We start from the raw sequence: 19,187 nt of genomic DNA, 5'->3' as shown, positions 1-19,187 counted from the left end.
GGCATCAGCTAATAAAAAAGTATTTAAATTGTTTTGGCTTTATTAATAATAGATAGCCTACTCTCCTATTTAGCAATAGGATATCGGCAATGCTTTTTGTGGCTAATGTGGCTAGACATGTAGGATGTAATGTAGGCAGTGTATTCAATGTCGAACATGAGTTAGTGAATGAAACAAGCGTAGAAATTAGAGATCTGTTCTGAGACGCATGAAGTTCAACTCATTATGGGAACTTGTAGCGGTCCTGTGGTGCAATGCACCCCGGTAAGTGTACCATGTGCGCATGGGTAAAGTGCATAGAAGATGAAATATTCTGCTCATCTATTACTGTTTAGTAGCGCATTTACTATGCTTGACAGCCCACGTGTGTGAGTTATGACTGTCATGGGGTTGTTTTATGTTATTGCTAGGTGTTGGCATAATTTTAGCCAGGGGACACTACAAATATCAAGGTATAGGTAAGCAATGTGCTGCTGACCTCCAATATATTTTCTTTCAGCACATGGCCGATTGAGGATGTATGTCATATGCAGTCTAAATTCTGCATTGTGAAGACAGATTCCCTATCTAAAAATACATTCAACATCCTCTACCATGCCTGCACCTGACATGGTGGTTGGGCAACTCTCTGGTTCCCGCTGTGCCATAGAAGGAGTGTTTATTAAGGGGCTCTTTGCCCTTCTGGTCCTAAGTCTCCTGCTGCCTTCAGGAGCAACAACCAGCTCAAAATCTGTCACCTGCCACAAAATCTGTTTGTGCGCCAGCAACATCGTTAGCTGCTCCAAGATGAACCTGACCGGCATCCCCATGACTTTTCCTCGCTACACTGCTGTGCTGGACCTCAGCTTCAACCAAATCAGTAAACTGAAAGCTGAATGGACCCCGGTCAAGCTCAGCATGCTGCACAGCCTCCTGCTCAGCCACAACGGTCTCACCTTCCTCTCTTCCGAGGCCTTCCTATACGTCACACGGTTGCGCTACCTGGACCTGTCCTCAAACGGCCTGAAAATTCTGGAGGAGTTCATCTTCGAGCCCCTGGAGCACCTGGAGGTACTTCTGCTTTACAACAACCACATCTCCCAGATTGACCGCACTGCCTTCTCCAGCCTCAACAGCCTGCAGAAGCTCTACCTCAGCCAGAACCAGATCCAACGCTTCCCCCTGGAGCTGGTCAAAGAGAGGAATCGGCTGGAGAAGCTCACTCTGTTGGACCTGTCCACCAATCGGCTCAAACTGCTGCCCATACAGGAGCTCCAGGTCCTGCCCGCCTGGATCAAGAATGGCCTCTACTTCCACAACAACCCGCTGCCCTGCAGCTGTGAGCTGTACAGCATGCTGGCCAGCTGGCACCGCCAGGAGCTCAGCTCCGCCACTGATTTCAGAGACGACCACACCTGCCTCCTCCCAGGCACACAGAAGGAGAAGGCACTCACCCTGGAGCTGAACAAGGTCCATCTGAATTGTAGCGCAGTGACCATTTTAGACGAGGAGGCTTACCTTGAGCAGTTCATAAGACTGGGCTGTGACACTAGGCAGAGGTACATGCTGAAGAGCTGGGTCCTTCCAGGCAATGTGCAGTTGTCTTCTGGTAACCAGAGTTCCAGGGTCCTCAGCGACGGCAGCCTGCAGGTTGGCCCTATCACGCTAGAGGACTCTGGGATCTACACCTGTTACGCAGTGGGGGAATCCTTCAACGAGACCCTATATGTGACTGTGTTAGTGCACAACGCCACTCAGGCTGGAGGGCAGGAGGGCATGAAGACGGCCTACACCACACTGGTGGGCTGTCTGGCCAGTGCGATGATGGTGCTCATCTACCTCTACCTCACACCCTGCCGCTGCATCTGCTGCCCGGTCCAGGGCCTGGACAAGAGAGCCCCGGGGGACAGCCTTCACTCCTCCATCCTTAGCGTCTCTCCCACCCATGAGGACACAGGACCGGAGGGGGGCGGAGGTGGAGGGTGTGCCTTTGACAAGCCTCCCTTTAACAGGCATGTCGCCTACCTGGACCCAAAGGGCCTGCTGGAGCAGAATGGGCGACTGAGCCCATGTGGGGAGGAGGATGAGGAGTGGCAGGAGGAGGACAGAGGGAGGCAGGAACAGAGAAGGAAGTCAGACGCAGAGTCTCTGAGCTCTGTGTGCTCGGACACCCCTATTGTGGTGTGAGAGGGTGTTTCGCTTCAACTGGAGGATGTTCCACATAAAACCACTGGGGGGAGGGTGGAGGATGGGTGACTCAGCTGCCTCAGTAGGACTGTAACTTGCTCATGAAGCAGGAGGCTATCCATTTTCCATATGTAGAAATTCAATAGGGTAAGTAGCTTTAAGTAGTGGGATTACACTATCTTGTCTTTTTATAAGACAAGAACTTTCAACCAAATGAGGATTCATTCTCACAAATTTATTTTGTAGCAATCTATGTGTTCATCAAATGCTTCATCTCTTTGTGTTAGAATACCAATATTGTTGATTCTTTCCAGTGATAAGGGGCACAAAAACATTATGAGTTGTAGCTGAATTTATGCAACCAACAGAAGCTGCATTGAAGTGTATTCACTCGAATAGACTCAACATTGCTCCAATACATCTGTGCTGCTGTGACGCCTGGATCACCAGGCTAATAATAGTCTCTGTCACTTAGTCATTATTGGGAGGGAAATGCTAGTGGGACAGTGTGGGACAGAAAGGATATTTGTTAACAGCCAGGCCCAGTCCTACCAAAGAGAGTTGCTGTGAAAATCCACTGAGTACTTCTGGGCATGGGTTCAAGTCCCTAAGCAAACAGACAAATGCAGACTGGGCGATTGTCTTATAAACATGGTCAGAAATAGCAACCAGTAGTACAGCTAAATCGCTAGCCCACTCAGCGCCCCTGCCACAGTTGAGCATCGGATGTAAACACAACTCTAGCACTGGAATAACAGATATTCTGCTGTCATTCTTGTATTGCTAAACAGGCACAACTAAGATTAAGGACTGATGTAGGAGGTATAATATAAACAAAAGCCATTGATATTATGCCAGCACCATGAGCTCGGAAAAAATGGTCAACAAGCAGTCAGATGCTAATGTTACCCAGCTGAAAATCAGGTTTGAGCTCAATGAAGTTTGAGCTCTTGTTTTGTACCTGAACCTCTGTTTAGTCACTCAATCCAGTTGTATGCTATAGGGGTTTCTTAACACACTTCATTAGATATTACCTAACCTTGACTAACAGCTTTTCAACCTGAGAATCTCTAGGCCTCTTAACTTGAAACCAGGTGTCATCGTAATTTCAGTACCTTGATGGAGGAACTGCGCTGCTGTTATAGACGGACATCTCTGAAGACAGACTCCCACCTCTTAGGACCATATACTCAAACCTATAGTATAAGCTGAAAGGTGCATTATTAACTCACAGTAAAGCAGTTACAGAACACACACAACAAAACATGTGCCACTAACATTTTTAGAAGCAAGACTTTCTTAAGCTATCCATTCATGTCTATGTTTCTGCCTGCTCAGGGTCATATAGTTTCATATGTATGTGTATACACATTATCTAACTATCTATTAATCAGATGTTTAATAGTATGTATCCCTACAGTATACATAATTATATAAAGATGTTGCAAGATACTGTATGTGTTTTTGCATACTAGCAGAGGAGTTGTAAATTAAAGACAGATAATGTTATATGAGAATATTATCATAACCTATAATCTTGTTATGCTTTGAAGACCCTTACATTTGACAATTTGCTGACATTGTACAATTGACATGGTCATTTCTGGTAGAAGCTATTAGACCTCTGGCTCTTCTGTATAAAGACCGCATTATAATCTCCTGAAGAAAAATGTATCATCTCTGACCAAGCAATGATTAGTTCAAATATTTAAAGAGTAACCAGTGTGTAATCTCTTATACACTCACAAAGGGAATCAGCTGAGTAATTGTTATCTGTTAAAATATGTAAAAGTATTATGCGTCTTTGTGGTAGCCATTTCTTGTGATGTTCTGCGTTTGCCTACTGTACGTCTGTGTTACTTACTACTTACTGCTTATGAATTGTTGGGTCAAGGACAAAGACAATCTGTAATGACAGACTTCTGTCAGAATCTCTCTGCTATGCTCTCAAATGTCTTCCTGTTCATCCACTGTACCTGTCAACTGTATTCACAACCTCAAACTTACAAACCATGAAGTGTGATGATGCTGTGTTTTTCTTGGAAAGAAGCACTCAAGAGACACACAACATGAATATTGATATTCCAGTGGTGTAAAGTAACTAAGTAAAAATACTTATTACAGTGCCTAGTGGAGGTCTACACACCCCTTGCACAGTCTACACATTTTGCTGCCTTAAAATTGTATTTAAAAAAAACAGATTAAATTTGATCGATCTATACAAAAAAAACAGATTAAATTTGATCGATCTATACAACTTGCTCCACATTATAGAACATTTATAGAACATTTTCCAAATTACTAAGAAATACAAAATGTTGTATTGATTGCGTATGTCCTAACACCCCAGAGGTAATACTTGGTGGAAGCACCTTTAGCAGCCATTACAGCTGTGAATCATTTGGAATCATATTCTACCAACTTTGCACAACTCTTAGGGCAACATGCAGCAACATGTGAAGGCTGTGCAAGGGATGTGTAGACTTTCACTAGCGACTGTGAAAGTAGTTTTTTTGTAGTATCTGTACTTTACTATTTATATTTTTGATTACTTTAACTCCACTACATTCATAAAGAAAAGATCTACTTTTTACTCCCATTTAGAAATGCTTCATTTAGAAATGAGTGTTGGAGTCTGCCCCTGGCAATCCGCAAATAAAAATCAAGAAAACCATGTTTTCAGGTTTGCTTAATATAATATTTTAAATTATTTATAGTATTTACTTTTGATATTTAAGTATATTTTAGCAATTAGATGTACTTTTAAACCAAAAACTTTTGCTCAAGTATTTTACTGGGTGACTAACTTTCACTTGAGTCCTTTTCTATTAAGGTATCTTTACTTTTACTCAAGTATGACAATTGGGTACTTTTTCCACTACTGTCAATATCTGATCGCCTAGAATGTATGCTTTATTACAGCCCTCCTTGCGATATTGTGACGTGAGTGTCCAGTGTTAGTGAAGCCTGATATTCAGGCCTCCTCACGGGGCCAAATGGCATGCCACTCCACTGGCTTCTTTTTCTACAGTAAATTACCCTAATGACATGTACTGTGATCACTAGGGGGTGAAATGTTAGAACTCACAGGATCACTGAGGTGAAAACTCAGTTCACTGGAGGAGCAGTCCGTTTACTTTCTTCAGGCACCATTTCATGCAGGCTCTTTATTCTTCCTCTTTTGGACCATTTATCTTTGGCACTGTCATGTGGCTGTAGGTGCACACCATCACATCCCTTTGGCCATTTACAGGTAACTTCATTACAGGTAAACTGAGGGAAGGACTGTGTGTTTCTGTGTGGATTTTTGTTTATCACCAATCTGAATTACTGTACTCGATGTCATTTTGGATTAAGTGTCAATATCTGCAGAAGTAAAGGTTTATTTCCATCTAGATTCTATAATATGAAGGCGTGTGTGCCAGAACCCACTAATGTAATACTGCTAAAGTGTAAATGAAGACTTCTACTAGATTAATGATTCAAGAGGACTGGAGAGGGAAGTCTAAAGACCCTGGGTTCATCCCAAAAGGCTATATAGTGTACTACCCTATATAGTGCACTACTTTTGACGAGGGCCCATTTGCCTCTGGTTAGGGAATATGGTGCCATTTGGGACGTAATCCCTGATTTAGCAATGCTGACCAAAAGCAAAATCATCCAGGTTTTGTAATGAAGTGACAAGTTTGATTAAACTGGGTGATATGTCAGCAGATGCTAGATGCTTAGGTCCCATGTGGTTCATTTGGTAGAGCATGGCTCTTTCAATGCCAGGGTTGTGGGTTCAAATCCAATGGGAGACCGGTATGAAAATGTATTACTGTAAGTCGCTCTGGATAAGAAATGTAAAGATCCCTGCACATTTTTACTAAAACTAGGTCTATGGCCTTGCAGTAACATACTGTACAATATGTATTGTCACAAATAGTTATGTAATAGTAAGTATTGAGGTGTGGTAATGACACATTTCCAGCTAGTAGATATTCAAGCATAGTTTATAATTAGAACCAATCGACCCGCAGAAGAAATGTAAGAACGACCTGAAGATGACTGTATTTAGAGCAGGCACAGATGGCATGGTGCATGCAGTCAGTGCCTGCTCAATGATTGGCATGTAGTTGTGTGTATGTAGACTGAATTCAGAAGATGACTCATCCTTTCTCTGTAAGCCCCCTCCAGATTTAATGAAATGACTGCCTATAATATTGTGTATTTGTGAGTCTATGGGTTTCATGCCATCTAGTGGGCTGTATTGTGAATGATTTAGCTGAACATGCAGTCTAACACTGTGAATGGGCCCATAACCTGGTTAATCTGAACGAGAATCCATGTCAATGGTCAAACAACCACATTTGCAAAACAGCACAATAGACTTAATAAATCACAAATCCGATACAGGTTAACTTTGTTTTATTTGCATAATTGGAATAATTGCACAGTAGTGGAGCTTGTTCACTTTTCATTACCTCTGTCTGCAGTTCACTTCAGAACTGGAATAAAGATGGTCGGTCCTGGTGAATCTTTCAGAGTCAGATGCAGACAGGCATCCTGGCTTAGGAAGGCCACCAAAAATTCTGAGATTTCCTTACCCAACTACAACTTTTTCCATCAAGATAGAACTGCCAAAGGGGGAGGAGTTGCAATCTACTGCAGAGATAGCCTGCAAAGTTCTGTCATACTTTCCAGGTCTATACCCAAACAGTTCAAACTTCTAATTTTAAAAATGAATCTCTCCAAAAATGAGTCTCTCACTGTTGCCGCCTGCTATCGACCCCCCCTCCGCTCCCAGCTGTGCCCTGGACACCATTTGTGAATTGATCGCCCCCCATCTAGCCTCAGAGTTCGTTCTGTTAGGTGACCTAAACTGGGATATGCTTAACACCCCGGCAGTCCTACAATCTAAGCTAGGTGCCCTCAATCTCACACAAATCATCAAGGAACCCACCAGGTACAACCCTAAATCCGTAAACATGGGCACCCTCATAGACATTATCCTGACCAACTTGCCCTCCAAATACACCTCCGCTGTTTTCAATCAGGATGTCAGCGATCACTGCCTCATTGCCTGTATCCGCTATGGGTCTGCGGTCAAACGATCACCCCTCATCATTGTCAAACGCTCCCTAAAACACTTCTGCGAGCAGGCCTTTCTAATCGACCTGGCCCGGGTATCCTGGAAGGATATTGACCTCATCCCGGCAGTCAAGGATGCCTGGTCATTCTTTAAAAGTAATTTCCTCACCATCTTAGATAAGCTTGCCCCGTTCAAAAAATGCAGAACTAAGAACAGATATAGCCCTTGGTTCACTCCAGACCTGACTGCCCTTGACCAGCACAAAAACATCCTGTGGCGGACTGCAATAGCATCAAAAAGTCCCCGCGATATGCAACAGGGAAGTCAGGAACCAATACACGCAGCCAGTCAGGAAAGCAAAGGCTAGCTTTTTCAAGCAGAAATTTGCATCCTGTAGCTCTAACTCCCAAAAGTTTTGGGACACTAAAGTCCATGGAGAACAAGAGCACCTCCTCCCAGCTGCCCACTGCACTGAGGCTAGGTAACACGGTCACCACCGATAAAACCATGACAATCGAAAATTTCAATAAGCACTTCTCAACGGCTGGCCATGCCTTCCTCCTGGCTACTCCAACCCCGGCCAACAGCTCCCCCCCCCCCCTCGCAGCTACTCGCCCAAGCATCCCCAGCTTCTCCTTCACCCAAATCCAGATAGCTGATGTTCTGAAAGAGCTGCAAAACCGGGACCCATATAAATCAGCTGGGCTAGACAATCTGGACCCTCTCTTTCTAAAACAATCCGACGCCATTGTTGCAACCCCTATTACCAGCCTGTTCAACCTCTCTTTTGTATTGTCCGAGATCCCTAAAGATTGGAAAGCTGCCACGGTCATCCCCCTCTTCAAAGGGGGTGACACCCTAGACCCAAACGGTTACAGACCTATTTCCATCCTTCCCTGCCTATCTAAAGTCTTCGAAAGCCAAGTTAATAAACAGATCACTGACCATTTCGAATCCCACCGTACCTTCTCCGCTGTGCAATCCGGTTTCCGAGCCGGTCACGGGTGCACCTCAGACACGCTCAAGGTTCTAAACGATATCATAACCGCCATCGATAAAAGACAGTACTGTGCAGCCGTCTTCATCGAACTGGCCAAGGCTTTCGACTCTGTCAATCACCGTATTCTTATCGGCAGGCTCAATAGCTTTGGTTTTTCTAATGACTGCCGCGCCTGGTTCACCAACTACTTTGCAGACAGAGTTCAGTGTGTCAAATTGGAGGGCATGTTGTCCGGACCTCTGGCAGTCTCTATGGGGGTACCACAGGGTTCAATTCTCGGGCCGACTCTTTTCTCTGTATATATCAGTGATGTCGCTCTTGCTGCGGGTGATTCCCTGATCCACCTCTACGCAGACGACACCATTCTGTATACTTCTGGCCCTTCCTTGGACACTGTGCTAACAAACCTCCAAACGAGCTTCAATGCCATACAACACCCCTTCCGTGGCCTCCAACTGCTCTTAAACGCTAGTAAAACCAAATGCATGCTTTTCAACCGTTCGCTGCCCGCACCTGCCCGCCTGACTAGCATCACCACCCTGAACGGTTCTGACCTAGAATATGTGGACAACTATAAATACCTAGGTGTCTGGTTAGACTGTAAACTCTCCTTCCAGACTCATATTAAACATCTCCAATCCAAAATTAAATCTAGAATCGGCTTTCTATTTCGCAACAAAGCCTCCTTCAATCACGCCGCCAAACTTACCCTAGTAAAACTGACTATCCTATCGATCCTCGACTTCGGCGATGTTATCTACAAAATAGCTTCCATTACTCTACTCGGCAAACTGGATGCAGTCTATCACAGTGCCATCCGTTTTGTTACAAAATCACCTTATACCACCCACCACTGTGACCTGTATGCTCTAGTCGGCTGCCCCTCGCTACATATTCGTTGCCAGACCCACTGGCTCCAGGTCATCTATAAGTCTATGCTAGGTAAAGCTCCGCCTTATCTCAGTTCACTGGTCACGATAACAACACCCACCTGTAGCACACGTTCCAGCAGGTATACCTCACTGATCATCCCCAAAGCCAACACCTGATTTGGCCGCCTTTCCTTCCAGTTCTCTGCTCCTGAAGTTGGAGACTTTTATTTCCCTCACCAACTTTAAACATCAGCTACCTGAGCTGCTAACCAATCGCTGCAGCTGTACATAGTCAATCTGTAAATTGCCCACCCAATCTACCTACCTCATCCCCATTCTGTTTTTATTTTATTTACTTTTCTGCTCCTTTGCACTCCAGTATTTCTACTTGCACATCATCATATGCTCATTTATCACTCCAGTGTTAATCTGCTAACTTGTAATTATTCGCTCCTAAGGCCTATTTATTGCCTACCTCCTCATGCCTTTTGCACACACTGTATATAGACTTTCTTTTTTTTGTACTGTGTCATTGACTTGTTTATTGTGTTATTGGCTTGTTTATTGTTTACTCCATGTGTAACTCTGTGTTGTTGTCTGTGTCACACTGCTTTGCTTTATCTTGGCCAGGTCGCAGTTGTAAATGAGAACTTGTTCTCAACTAGCCTACCTGGTTAAATAAAGGTGAAATAAAAATACATTTTAAAAAAGGCATGGTCTCAGTGTTGTGTTGGGGCACCAGCGTGGTTGCCAGCATCCACATATTTAGCAGATGTTATCGCAGGTGCAGCGAAATGCTTGTGTTTCTAGCTCCAACAGTGCAGTAATATCTAACAATACAAAACAACACACAAATCCCCCAAAATAAAGAAATATCAGAACGATTCAGCTTGTGCCAAGCCCACCCAGTTCTGGTCTCTGTTAAAGATTGTGTAGAACTGCCTCATGAAGACCTCAGCCAGGATCCACTGATCATTGTCCCAAGCAAAACCAGTTCTACAACTGGAGCCATACTGGAGAGAGAAGAAAGTGGAGTATAACTGCAGGTGGAAAAGTAGCCTGGACAGCCGCTAGTGGGCGCTATTGTCCACTATCATCTAGACTTAAAGTGCCCAGAAGGTGATACACTCGTGTCCCCTAGCGACCGGTTCTATATAACAAATCCTCCATTCAGGCTGCAACGCCGTCAGTTTCCTCCTTATCTCGATTTAATGGTCTGTGGGTGGAAGGAATTTTTTTTCCGGAAAATATGCCCTTATTTAATTATTTATTTTTATATATATTTTTGCTTTTACCCCTTTTTCTCCACAATTTCGTGGTATCCAATTGAGAGGCAAAGGTCGAGCCATGCGTCCTCCGAAACACAACCCAACCAAGCCGCATTGCTTCTTGGCACAATGCCCACTTAACCCAGAAGCCAGCCGCACCAATGTGTCGGGGGAAACACCGTACACCTGGCAACCGTGTCAGCGTGCACAGCGCCCGGCCCGCCACAGGAATCACTAGTGCGCAATGGGACAAGGACATCCCTGCCGGCCAAACCCTCCCCTAACCCGGACGACACTGGGCCAATGGGTCTCTCGGTCGCGGGAGAATCTCTAGTGGCACAGCTAGCACTGCGATGCAGTGCCTTAGACCACTGCGCCATTCGGGAGGCCAATATGCATAATATTTTTCACCACCAACTTCTGGATGTTGCACACCGGGTGGGTCTGTTGTTTACCCCTGCCTGAACATGGTCCGCAACATCAGCATTAGCCACCCCACATGGTGGTGGGAAAAAAAGTATTAAGGAGGAAACCGACATCTTTGCAGCCTGAACAGAGGATGTTTTATGTATGAACCAGTCGCCAGGGGACACATAGCAGCAGGGCTAGTGAAAAAGTTTATCTCTGATTTTAACAATGTTGAGTCCTTACATTGCAACAAGGAATACAGATTTCAGTAATAGCATTGGCACATTGTAGTGATTTTAAATTGAGTGACCCAAGCAGGGCCGGAGTTATGGGCGGGCCTTAGAGGGCCTGGCCCACCCTACCTTATCTCCTTGTCCGTCCAAATAAAGTACTGAAATATTGATCATTTGTTTGACAGAGACAAACAATCTGATGCTGTCTGGACCAAAAGATTATGGCATGTCATACTACTTCTGGCCAGACAGCATCAGATTCTGTACATAGGCTACATACAGCAGAGAGGAAGAGGCGAAGTGAGAGGGCTCACTCTCGCCAAAATCTGTCCAGTATAAGCCCAATGCGTTTCTATCGAATAATATGCCGGCCGAAGCTTGTCGCCTGCAAGAAAGTGGCGGGTGCACAGTGCACTTTTAGGATACTGGATTTCGCCAAAATTATACAACTACTCCTGTCTAAATAAAATCATTAAAATAATTCACCAGGGAACATGACTTAGCCACAGTCGATCATTAGTTTCTTTTTTAAAATAGCTGTGTATTATTTTAAAGCACAAGTGTGTTTAGGAAGCCCTCCATCTGTGTAGTGCGCGTGGCAATAGGTCTAGCAAATTGAGTTGCGGCTGTCAGTGAAAAGCGTCTAAAATACGTGTGAATATTATGTGTCTTGAGTATAATTTTAAAATGTTGCATCAAGAAGAAAGGTAGAGGGGTGTGGCAAAAATATAGCGCGTCCATTTGGCAATGTCTGATTGTCTTAACTTACCATATACACCACTCATTTTTTTCTTCGCCTCATACAAGTCAAGGAAGAATTAAGAAAATGTACCGTTTTTTTTACATCCATTGCGAATGATAGTTCCTCAGTATTTGGAAAATCGAAATATCATGATTGATTATCCCATATATCCAGTGGAAACGTCAGAAGCTCACTGGTGCAGGAACCTCTGACATGCTGACCACACCGCTCGCGTAGGGTGGGCGACCGTTGCAAAAATAAATGTGCACATACATGTTATTCAATAATTGCACCCACATGTCAACGATCATCTGCGTAGCCAAGCGCTAAAATAGAACTTGGTTCTATTTGTGACTCTTGACCCTCTGCAAGTCCTGCCTCTCACATCTCCTCAATGGTTTTTAGAAACTTATACCCACATGGGTCATTGACAGATGAACTGAGGTCCACACTCCAGTCCAGTTGGTGGTGGTAATGCACCTTATAAAGTTGGTTGCCTACCGCCATATAAAGTCCAAAGAAGAAGAAGCCTGAAGGAGGAGCATATACTAGGAACAAACTCGGTTGACCCTTTTATATGTGGAGTAACTGTCAGAGTAGAGGACCTTGCATTTCAGGTAAAATAACAAACCAAGGTTTATATCCCAGGACAAATTAGCTAGCAACAGCAAGCTAGCTAGCTAAATTGCCATAAATGTTACATACTTTTTGACCTGTCCCCACGTTGGTTCAGAGTTCGTTTTGATATTTCAACCTGATTGCGTCTGGTGTGGGTGGACAAAATCAACATGTGCAGGAGCAGTCTGGTCAGCATGTTTATTTTTTATTTAACTCTGCAAGTCAGTTAAGAACAAATTCTTATTTACAATGAAGGCCTAACCCAGCCAAACCCAGACGACGCTGGGCCAGTCCCTATGGGACTCCCAATCACAGCCGGATGTGATACAGCCTGGATTCGAACCAGGGACTGTAGTTCCTCTTGCACTGAGATGCGGTGTCTTAGACTACTGCGCCATTCTGGAACATTGTAAGACGGGAACATTGTAAGGCAATGTTCCCTCAACTAAGCGCGGGCAAGCAGCTCCACTCAGACTGCCAACCAGAAGAAATATGAGCGGGTGCAGAGAAGCTTGCCTACGGAGCTGTGAGGGGAACGGCACCTCCGTACCTTCAGGCTCTGATCAGGCCCTACACCCAAACAAGGGCACTGCGTTCATCCACATCTGGCCTGCTCACCTCCCTACCTCTGAGGAAGCACAGTTCCCGCTCAGCCCAGTCAAAACTGTTCGCTGCTCTGGCACCCCAATGGTGGAACAAGCTCCCTCACGACGCCAGAACAGCGGAGTCAATCACCACCTTCCGGAGACACCTGAAACCCCACCTCTTTAAGGAATACCTGGGATAGGATAAAGTAATCCTTCTAAACCCCCCCCCCCCCCTTAAAAGATTTAGATGCACTATTGTAAAGTGGTTGTTCCACTGGATATCATAAGGTGAACGCACCAATTTGTAAGTCGCTCTGGATAAGGGCGTCTGCTAAATGACTTAAATGTAAAATGTAAGCACGAGGCTGAACTTCACTCAACTTTCTACAGTATTCTCCTTTAGTTACACTATCAACGTTTTGCTCTAATGTGGGAATTGTGATCGAATCAATGCAATATTAGCCACTTTCAACGTAATATACCAAAACAAAACGAACTATGCAAGATTTAGTATGCAAAACGAACTGTGCAAGAGATTTTCTTGTAGGCATTGGAGTGGGATTCTATTGCATTGACAGGCACCCCTCAGGCCCATACTTTACACAGACCGGTGCGCCATAACCAATCAGAGCTGCAGTAGGCCTATATGCAAATAGCCATTGCCATATATGGATCTGTGCCATTCCCTTTGAACTGGGCTGTTTAGGCTACAGTATGATCGGTCGCCAGTAGATGCTCTTGAGATCAAAGTGAGAGCTGCATGTAGCCACGTTTGCACACATTTGTTCATATTCTTTGCTAGTTAGTGAGTTATTAGCCCAGTTATAGCTCATTTCTAGTCAACAATGGGGGGGTGGTTGCTTCCAACAAGAGCACAAAATATGTGCATTTCTCGCCATCTTGGAAAAGCAATCAGATAAAGAGCCTTTTAATGTCGCAAAAGCGATGTGTTGTATTTTGAGAAAGTCTTGAATAAGCTAAGTAGCCAATAGGCAGAGCGTAGCATAATTTGTCTGATTCTCTGTCATAATTGTATGGGAATAATAATAAATGTTATTTTGCAAAGTGGTTTCTTTCATCAAACAACATTTTCAGTCACCTCCTTGTCTGAAGGACAAATGGATAAACAGGTTGTCAAGCCCTGCATGTTTTAGTTTTGTCTACATGGAATGTAGACATTGAACACCACACATTGGCTGCTACTGTAGGCTGAGGGCAGAGGTTGGTGCTCTCGCCATAGTTGAATTTTAACTTTTAGATTTGTATAATTTTACTTCAGATTTGTATGATTAACCATGTGACAAAGATTTTGAGAAACGAAAACGTTATTATTGAAATGAAACTTTTCCACAAAAAAATGTGCATATAAAAAGAATAACTGACATGCAGATCAGTATAAATGGAAGGATAAATTGTACGCTTCCCTAAACTTGAAACTCACAAGCTGCCTATTGTTTTTAGGCTACTGTTACAGGCATTAAAAAAAACTAAACGACCTAGCACGTGCACACATAGGAGGTCCCGTGAAAATGTTTTCCCCCCTATGGAAATCAAAGGCCCATCCAAATGATTCGTTCCGGCGCCGGGTCTGAACCAACGTGTGGCTTAAGCTTTCTTTTTGAGCATCACTCAGTATATGCTCAAACGGAACATTTTAGCGATACTTACTGTGGAAAAATAGGCAGACGCTGGGAGAGTGAAGCTGAATCCATTGATGTTAAAGGTAATCTCAGGCATGTTACTGCATCTCACGATACTCTGTAAAGTAGTAAAGAAATGTATCCTAAATATTTTCTGAAATTCACTGAGCCACTTACATTAGTACCATAAATGAGTTGTTCCGTTATTATACATATGAAAAACATAAGACAAATATCCATTACAAAACTGTGTTCGTTTATAAGATTGAGATCCAGTGAAACCCGCCTGTATGCTCCTGTAACCGATGTGAAATGGCTAGTTAGTTAGCGGTGGTGCGCGCTAATAGCGTTTCAATCGGTGACGTCACTCTCTCTGAGACTTGAAGTAGGGTTTCCCCTTGCGTTGCAAGGGCCGTGGCTCTTGTGGCGCGATGGGTAACGATGCTTCGGTGGGTGTCAGTTATTGATGTGTGCAAGGGTCCCTGGTTCAAGCTCGGGTTGGGGCGAAGAGAGGGACGGAACCTACACTGTTACACTCCCACCCAGCCATTGACATCCCTGGGAGGCCCGATGATCTCAGTGGTGCCAGAGTCAACTATAGCTTGGCAGCCAGCTACACGCACCACAGTATTCCCATTGTACTGCAACAGACAGACCACATTTATTTTCTAGGCAAGTCAGTTAAGAACAAATTCTTATTTACAATGACAGCCTAGGAACACTGGGTTAATTGCCTTGTTCAGGGACAGAACGACATATTATTATTTTGTCAGCTTCGGGATTCGACCCACCAACCTTTCAGTTACTGGCCTAGGCTATCACTAGGCTACCTGCCACCTTAAGACAAATAACATCACTATTCTATAGAGTCATCAACAACAAAAGTACGCATAACACCAGTAACTGATCATGAGTTTGAACTTGGTTGGTGTCTTCTGTAGGACAATGATAATCTTTTATTCTGTTACACATAAACTAATTCATTAGCTGTCCACAATATTACCTGTCTACTTTATACTGCCAGTAGCCAGTAGGTTGAGAGATGGGAATCCATTGGATGCTTCCTTTGAAGGAGGGCTCGGTTCCTCCCAGGATTAACAAACTGCCATCTACAACCCTGTCCTCCAGTGAAATCTCACTTGGTCAGTTAGATGGAGAACAGGTCTTGGGGGATCTTGCCATGTTTCCAAATGTTGCCAAATACAGGAGTGCCTCCCTTAATTGACAGCTGCTTGGGGAAGGCCAGACCCATAATCCCATCCCATGGTAATGTCTGCATGAGTGTCCCCCACCAGACTCCGGCCAAAGATATGGTGTCACTGATCTGGGGGAGAAAGCAGTCACACACATCCACTCAAAATGCTGTTGGTGACATTTAAGAATGAGAAGTACAAGCCTCTCTCAACAGCATAAATTGAGGGGATTGAATGTGATGTGGCTGTATTTGTTACCGAGAAGCCGGTGTCTGGAGGATATATTGGCACGGGTGTTCATTGAGGGCAAATATATCCTCCAAACACCGGCTTCTCGGGCATTATCACTTTTATACAACCGGTTACCATATTCAAATAATTATGTACATATTTTCATTAAAAACGCTATTTTGATAAATGTATTCATACAATTTATTCCTTCCACAAGATATAACCTCGACACAAATCTTGTGTTGGTCCCCAAACCGGCTGGTCTTTCGTTCAATTGGTTCTGTTGCCAGAGAAGCAACCCAGTCCTTCAGTCTTTTTGTTCTGTATTTACGGACGCGACCCAGTCGTTCGTTCTAAATGTTCCATTGCCATACTGGCAGGCAACATTCTTATCCCTGCTTGCTAGCTAGCCAACTACGGCTAACTTACAGTCACATCAAACAGTGCAGACAGAATGACAGCAAAGTAGCTGCATTTGCGTTTGTTGAAGCTGTTTTCTAGTGACATTTATTTGGATACATCCATAACAATGAGCTAATGATGCGCGATTTCGCCTGGCGTAGACAACGTGCTCTCGTCAGGACCTATTCAGAGGAGCTAGCCAACAACACAGCTAACACAATCACTTCAAACTGAAGCTGGAAAGACAGCAAACTAGCTGCACTTCGTTTCGTTTTAGCTGTTTTCTATTGTATATACCCATAAAAAAATAATGATTCATGATTTCGACTGGCTGAGAAAAGCTGCCTGTCTGTCTCATCCCGACACGTTCATTACTATGCGACATCTGGAGATCGAATTTGAATGTTGAAACAAAGTTGTCTGTCTCTCTGACATTTGCAAGGTTTATACAAATCTCTGCTGTTGAAAACGAAATGTTAGTCTAAAAGAAATGTGAGATGTCTAAATGCAATTTATAGTGGAGGTCAGGTAGCCAGTTTATAATAGCAATAAGGCATCTCGGGGCTTTGTGGTATATGGCCAATATACCATGGCCAAGGGCTATTCTTATCACGACGCAACACGGAGTGCCTGGGAAAATGCCTATTTACTCTGTTCTGACTGCACAATCCACTCCCATCAGCCCAGCCATGCTATTTATGCAGTAACAAAGAAATGCTTTGTCATACCCGTGGTATACGGTCTGATATACAACGGCTGTCACCACCCAGTTTATAATTAAGCAATAATGCCAGAGGTGTGGTATATGGCCAATATAACACGGCTAAGGGGTGTTCTTATGCACGACATAGCGGAGTGTCTGGATACAGCCCTTAGCCGTGGTAAAGTGGCCATATATCACAAACCTCCAAGGTGCCTTATTGCTATTATAAACTGGTTACCAACGTAATTAGAGCATTAAAAATACATGTTTTGTCAAACCGTGGTATACGGTCTGATATACCATGGCTGTCGGCATTCAGGGCTCGAACCACCCAGTTTATAATGTTACATTACCAATGTGAAAGAAAGTAAATAGATATTTATGTTTCTCACTATTATGGTGTCATATCCCACATCCCCTGTCATTTAACCAGTGACATATTGGATGGAGAAAGTCTCTGAGGTGGGCTGCAAGTTTCCTGGTTTGGGAGAAAAGTAGAAAGAGTAGACATGCTTTAAAGGGGTAGACAACTACATTCAGTCACGGGCTGATTTGTGTCAGAGCAGATGGTCGGGGCCAGGAAATAAATAGAATAATTTGTACACTGCAAATTGACCACCACTGTGCCACAAAAAGTATTCCCACAAATAAAAAATATATTTAACAGATTTCCTAAATGAAACAAATTTTTATCTGAATTCCTGGTGATTTGTATTTTACCTAAAAATAACATCCTAAAAATAAGGGCCCAAACACTTGAGGGCCCCACAAAAAAAATAACTCGGGGTGGTTTTGGCCAGCAGGCCGCTTGTTGCCGACCCCGGATTTAAAGGAACATTTTTAACAAATACATAATATCTTATTTAGAGGTTACAGTTCCACAACAAGGTATTATTTCATTGTATCACTGTTGTGCATCTCTATCATTCTGTACATACTCACTGCAGGCCTGGCTGCTGCTGCAGTGTAGAGGGCACCCACAGGTCAGCAGAGCCTGTGTCAAAGAGAACCTTGAACAACTGAGGGGGTGTACCGATGGCGATGACTCCATAGTATGTGGACTGTGTGAGACAGAGTCAAGGGAGAGAAATTCATATGAGGAATGTTTCAGCCCGACACTCAAGTTAGGCTGAGCAGTCACCAATGGAGACAGACTGGGCTTTAGGTAGGTGCACACACCTCATGGGCACCGTGGCATCCCCAGGCCTGGTGTTAAAATTTGTCTATGGGGTTGTAGGGATACTTCCTATTATACTCTTCATACAGACCCTTGTCAACCAGAGCCTGCCTGGCTGGCTGACTTCCCCTTTAAATAGAGTAACCCTGGGCCACAAAGTGGACATCACTCGTTTAGCATCAGATAACACAACACTACGACCATCTACTGTGACTCAGAGAGGAACAGAGCGTTAAAACAGTCTGATACTGCAGTTAGAAAAAACTGTTTTCCTTTCAATTACATTTCAACATATTCAAAACCTACCCTCAAGTCTCTCTCAGCAACACAATACCCTACATAATTCCGAGATTATATACTTGAGAAGGCACTCAAAGGGCCATTAAGGCAAACAGCACAACAGCTGACTTCATCTCGCCTGCTCAGTTACCTGGGAGTACAGTACACTGGACAGGGTAGAACAACCCTGGCCTTTTATACACCCTAGTGTGTTTGGACAGTGTTCATTATTCCCAGAATTTACCCCTCCTATACGTCTGCCATATCTAATGCAGTGATAAGAAACGACTTAACAACAATAAGAACAGAGTTCAATAGGTTAATATATCAGATAAACAGACTAGTTCACCTAACAATAAACAGACTAGTTCACCTGAAACCTTTCAAACAAAAATGTCTTATCCATGCCTCAAATGATCCAACAATTAGGAATAATGAGGGTCTAAAAATAGAAGCAATAGTATAATTTCCATAGAATCTTTTTGACGTTTGATCCTGCATTGAGACAGGGCAAACAAAGGTAGGAGCAGTGCTCACCCAGTGTTTTATGCCAGTGAGGAACACCTGCTCTTTCCATGACCGACTGACCAGGTG

The 19,187-nt window shown here is 43.8% G+C and overlaps 1 protein-coding gene and 1 pseudogene across 1 annotated transcript; one reads left to right on the top strand and one right to left on the bottom strand.

Moving 5' to 3' along the window:
* The first annotated feature begins 520 nt into the window (after nt 1-520).
* LOC115207801 (amphoterin-induced protein 1-like) lies at nt 521-4,655 on the top strand. The gene has a single exon (XM_029775286.1). It carries the CDS (start codon nt 595-597, stop codon nt 2,164-2,166), a length of 1,572 nt encoding a protein of 523 aa, XP_029631146.1. The 5' UTR covers nt 521-594; the 3' UTR covers nt 2,167-4,655.
* A 5,332-nt stretch (nt 4,656-9,987) lies between these two features.
* Nucleotides 9,988-18,857, bottom strand: LOC115207206 (pepsin A-like; annotated as a pseudogene).
* Between the last annotated feature and the right edge of the window lie 330 nt (nt 18,858-19,187).

This window comes from Salmo trutta, chromosome 14, assembly GCF_901001165.1.
Source record: "Salmo trutta chromosome 14, fSalTru1.1, whole genome shotgun sequence".
Taxonomy (NCBI): Eukaryota; Metazoa; Chordata; class Actinopteri; order Salmoniformes; family Salmonidae; genus Salmo; species Salmo trutta.
Note: the sequence above shows the minus strand (reverse complement) of the source record. Positions and strands in the feature narration are given on the sequence as shown.

Excerpts from the sequence above, each read along its gene's own strand:
- LOC115207801 (XM_029775286.1), top strand. The coding sequence starts at position 595 with ATGCCTGCACCTGACATGGTGGTTGGGCAACTCTCTGGTTCCCGCTGT.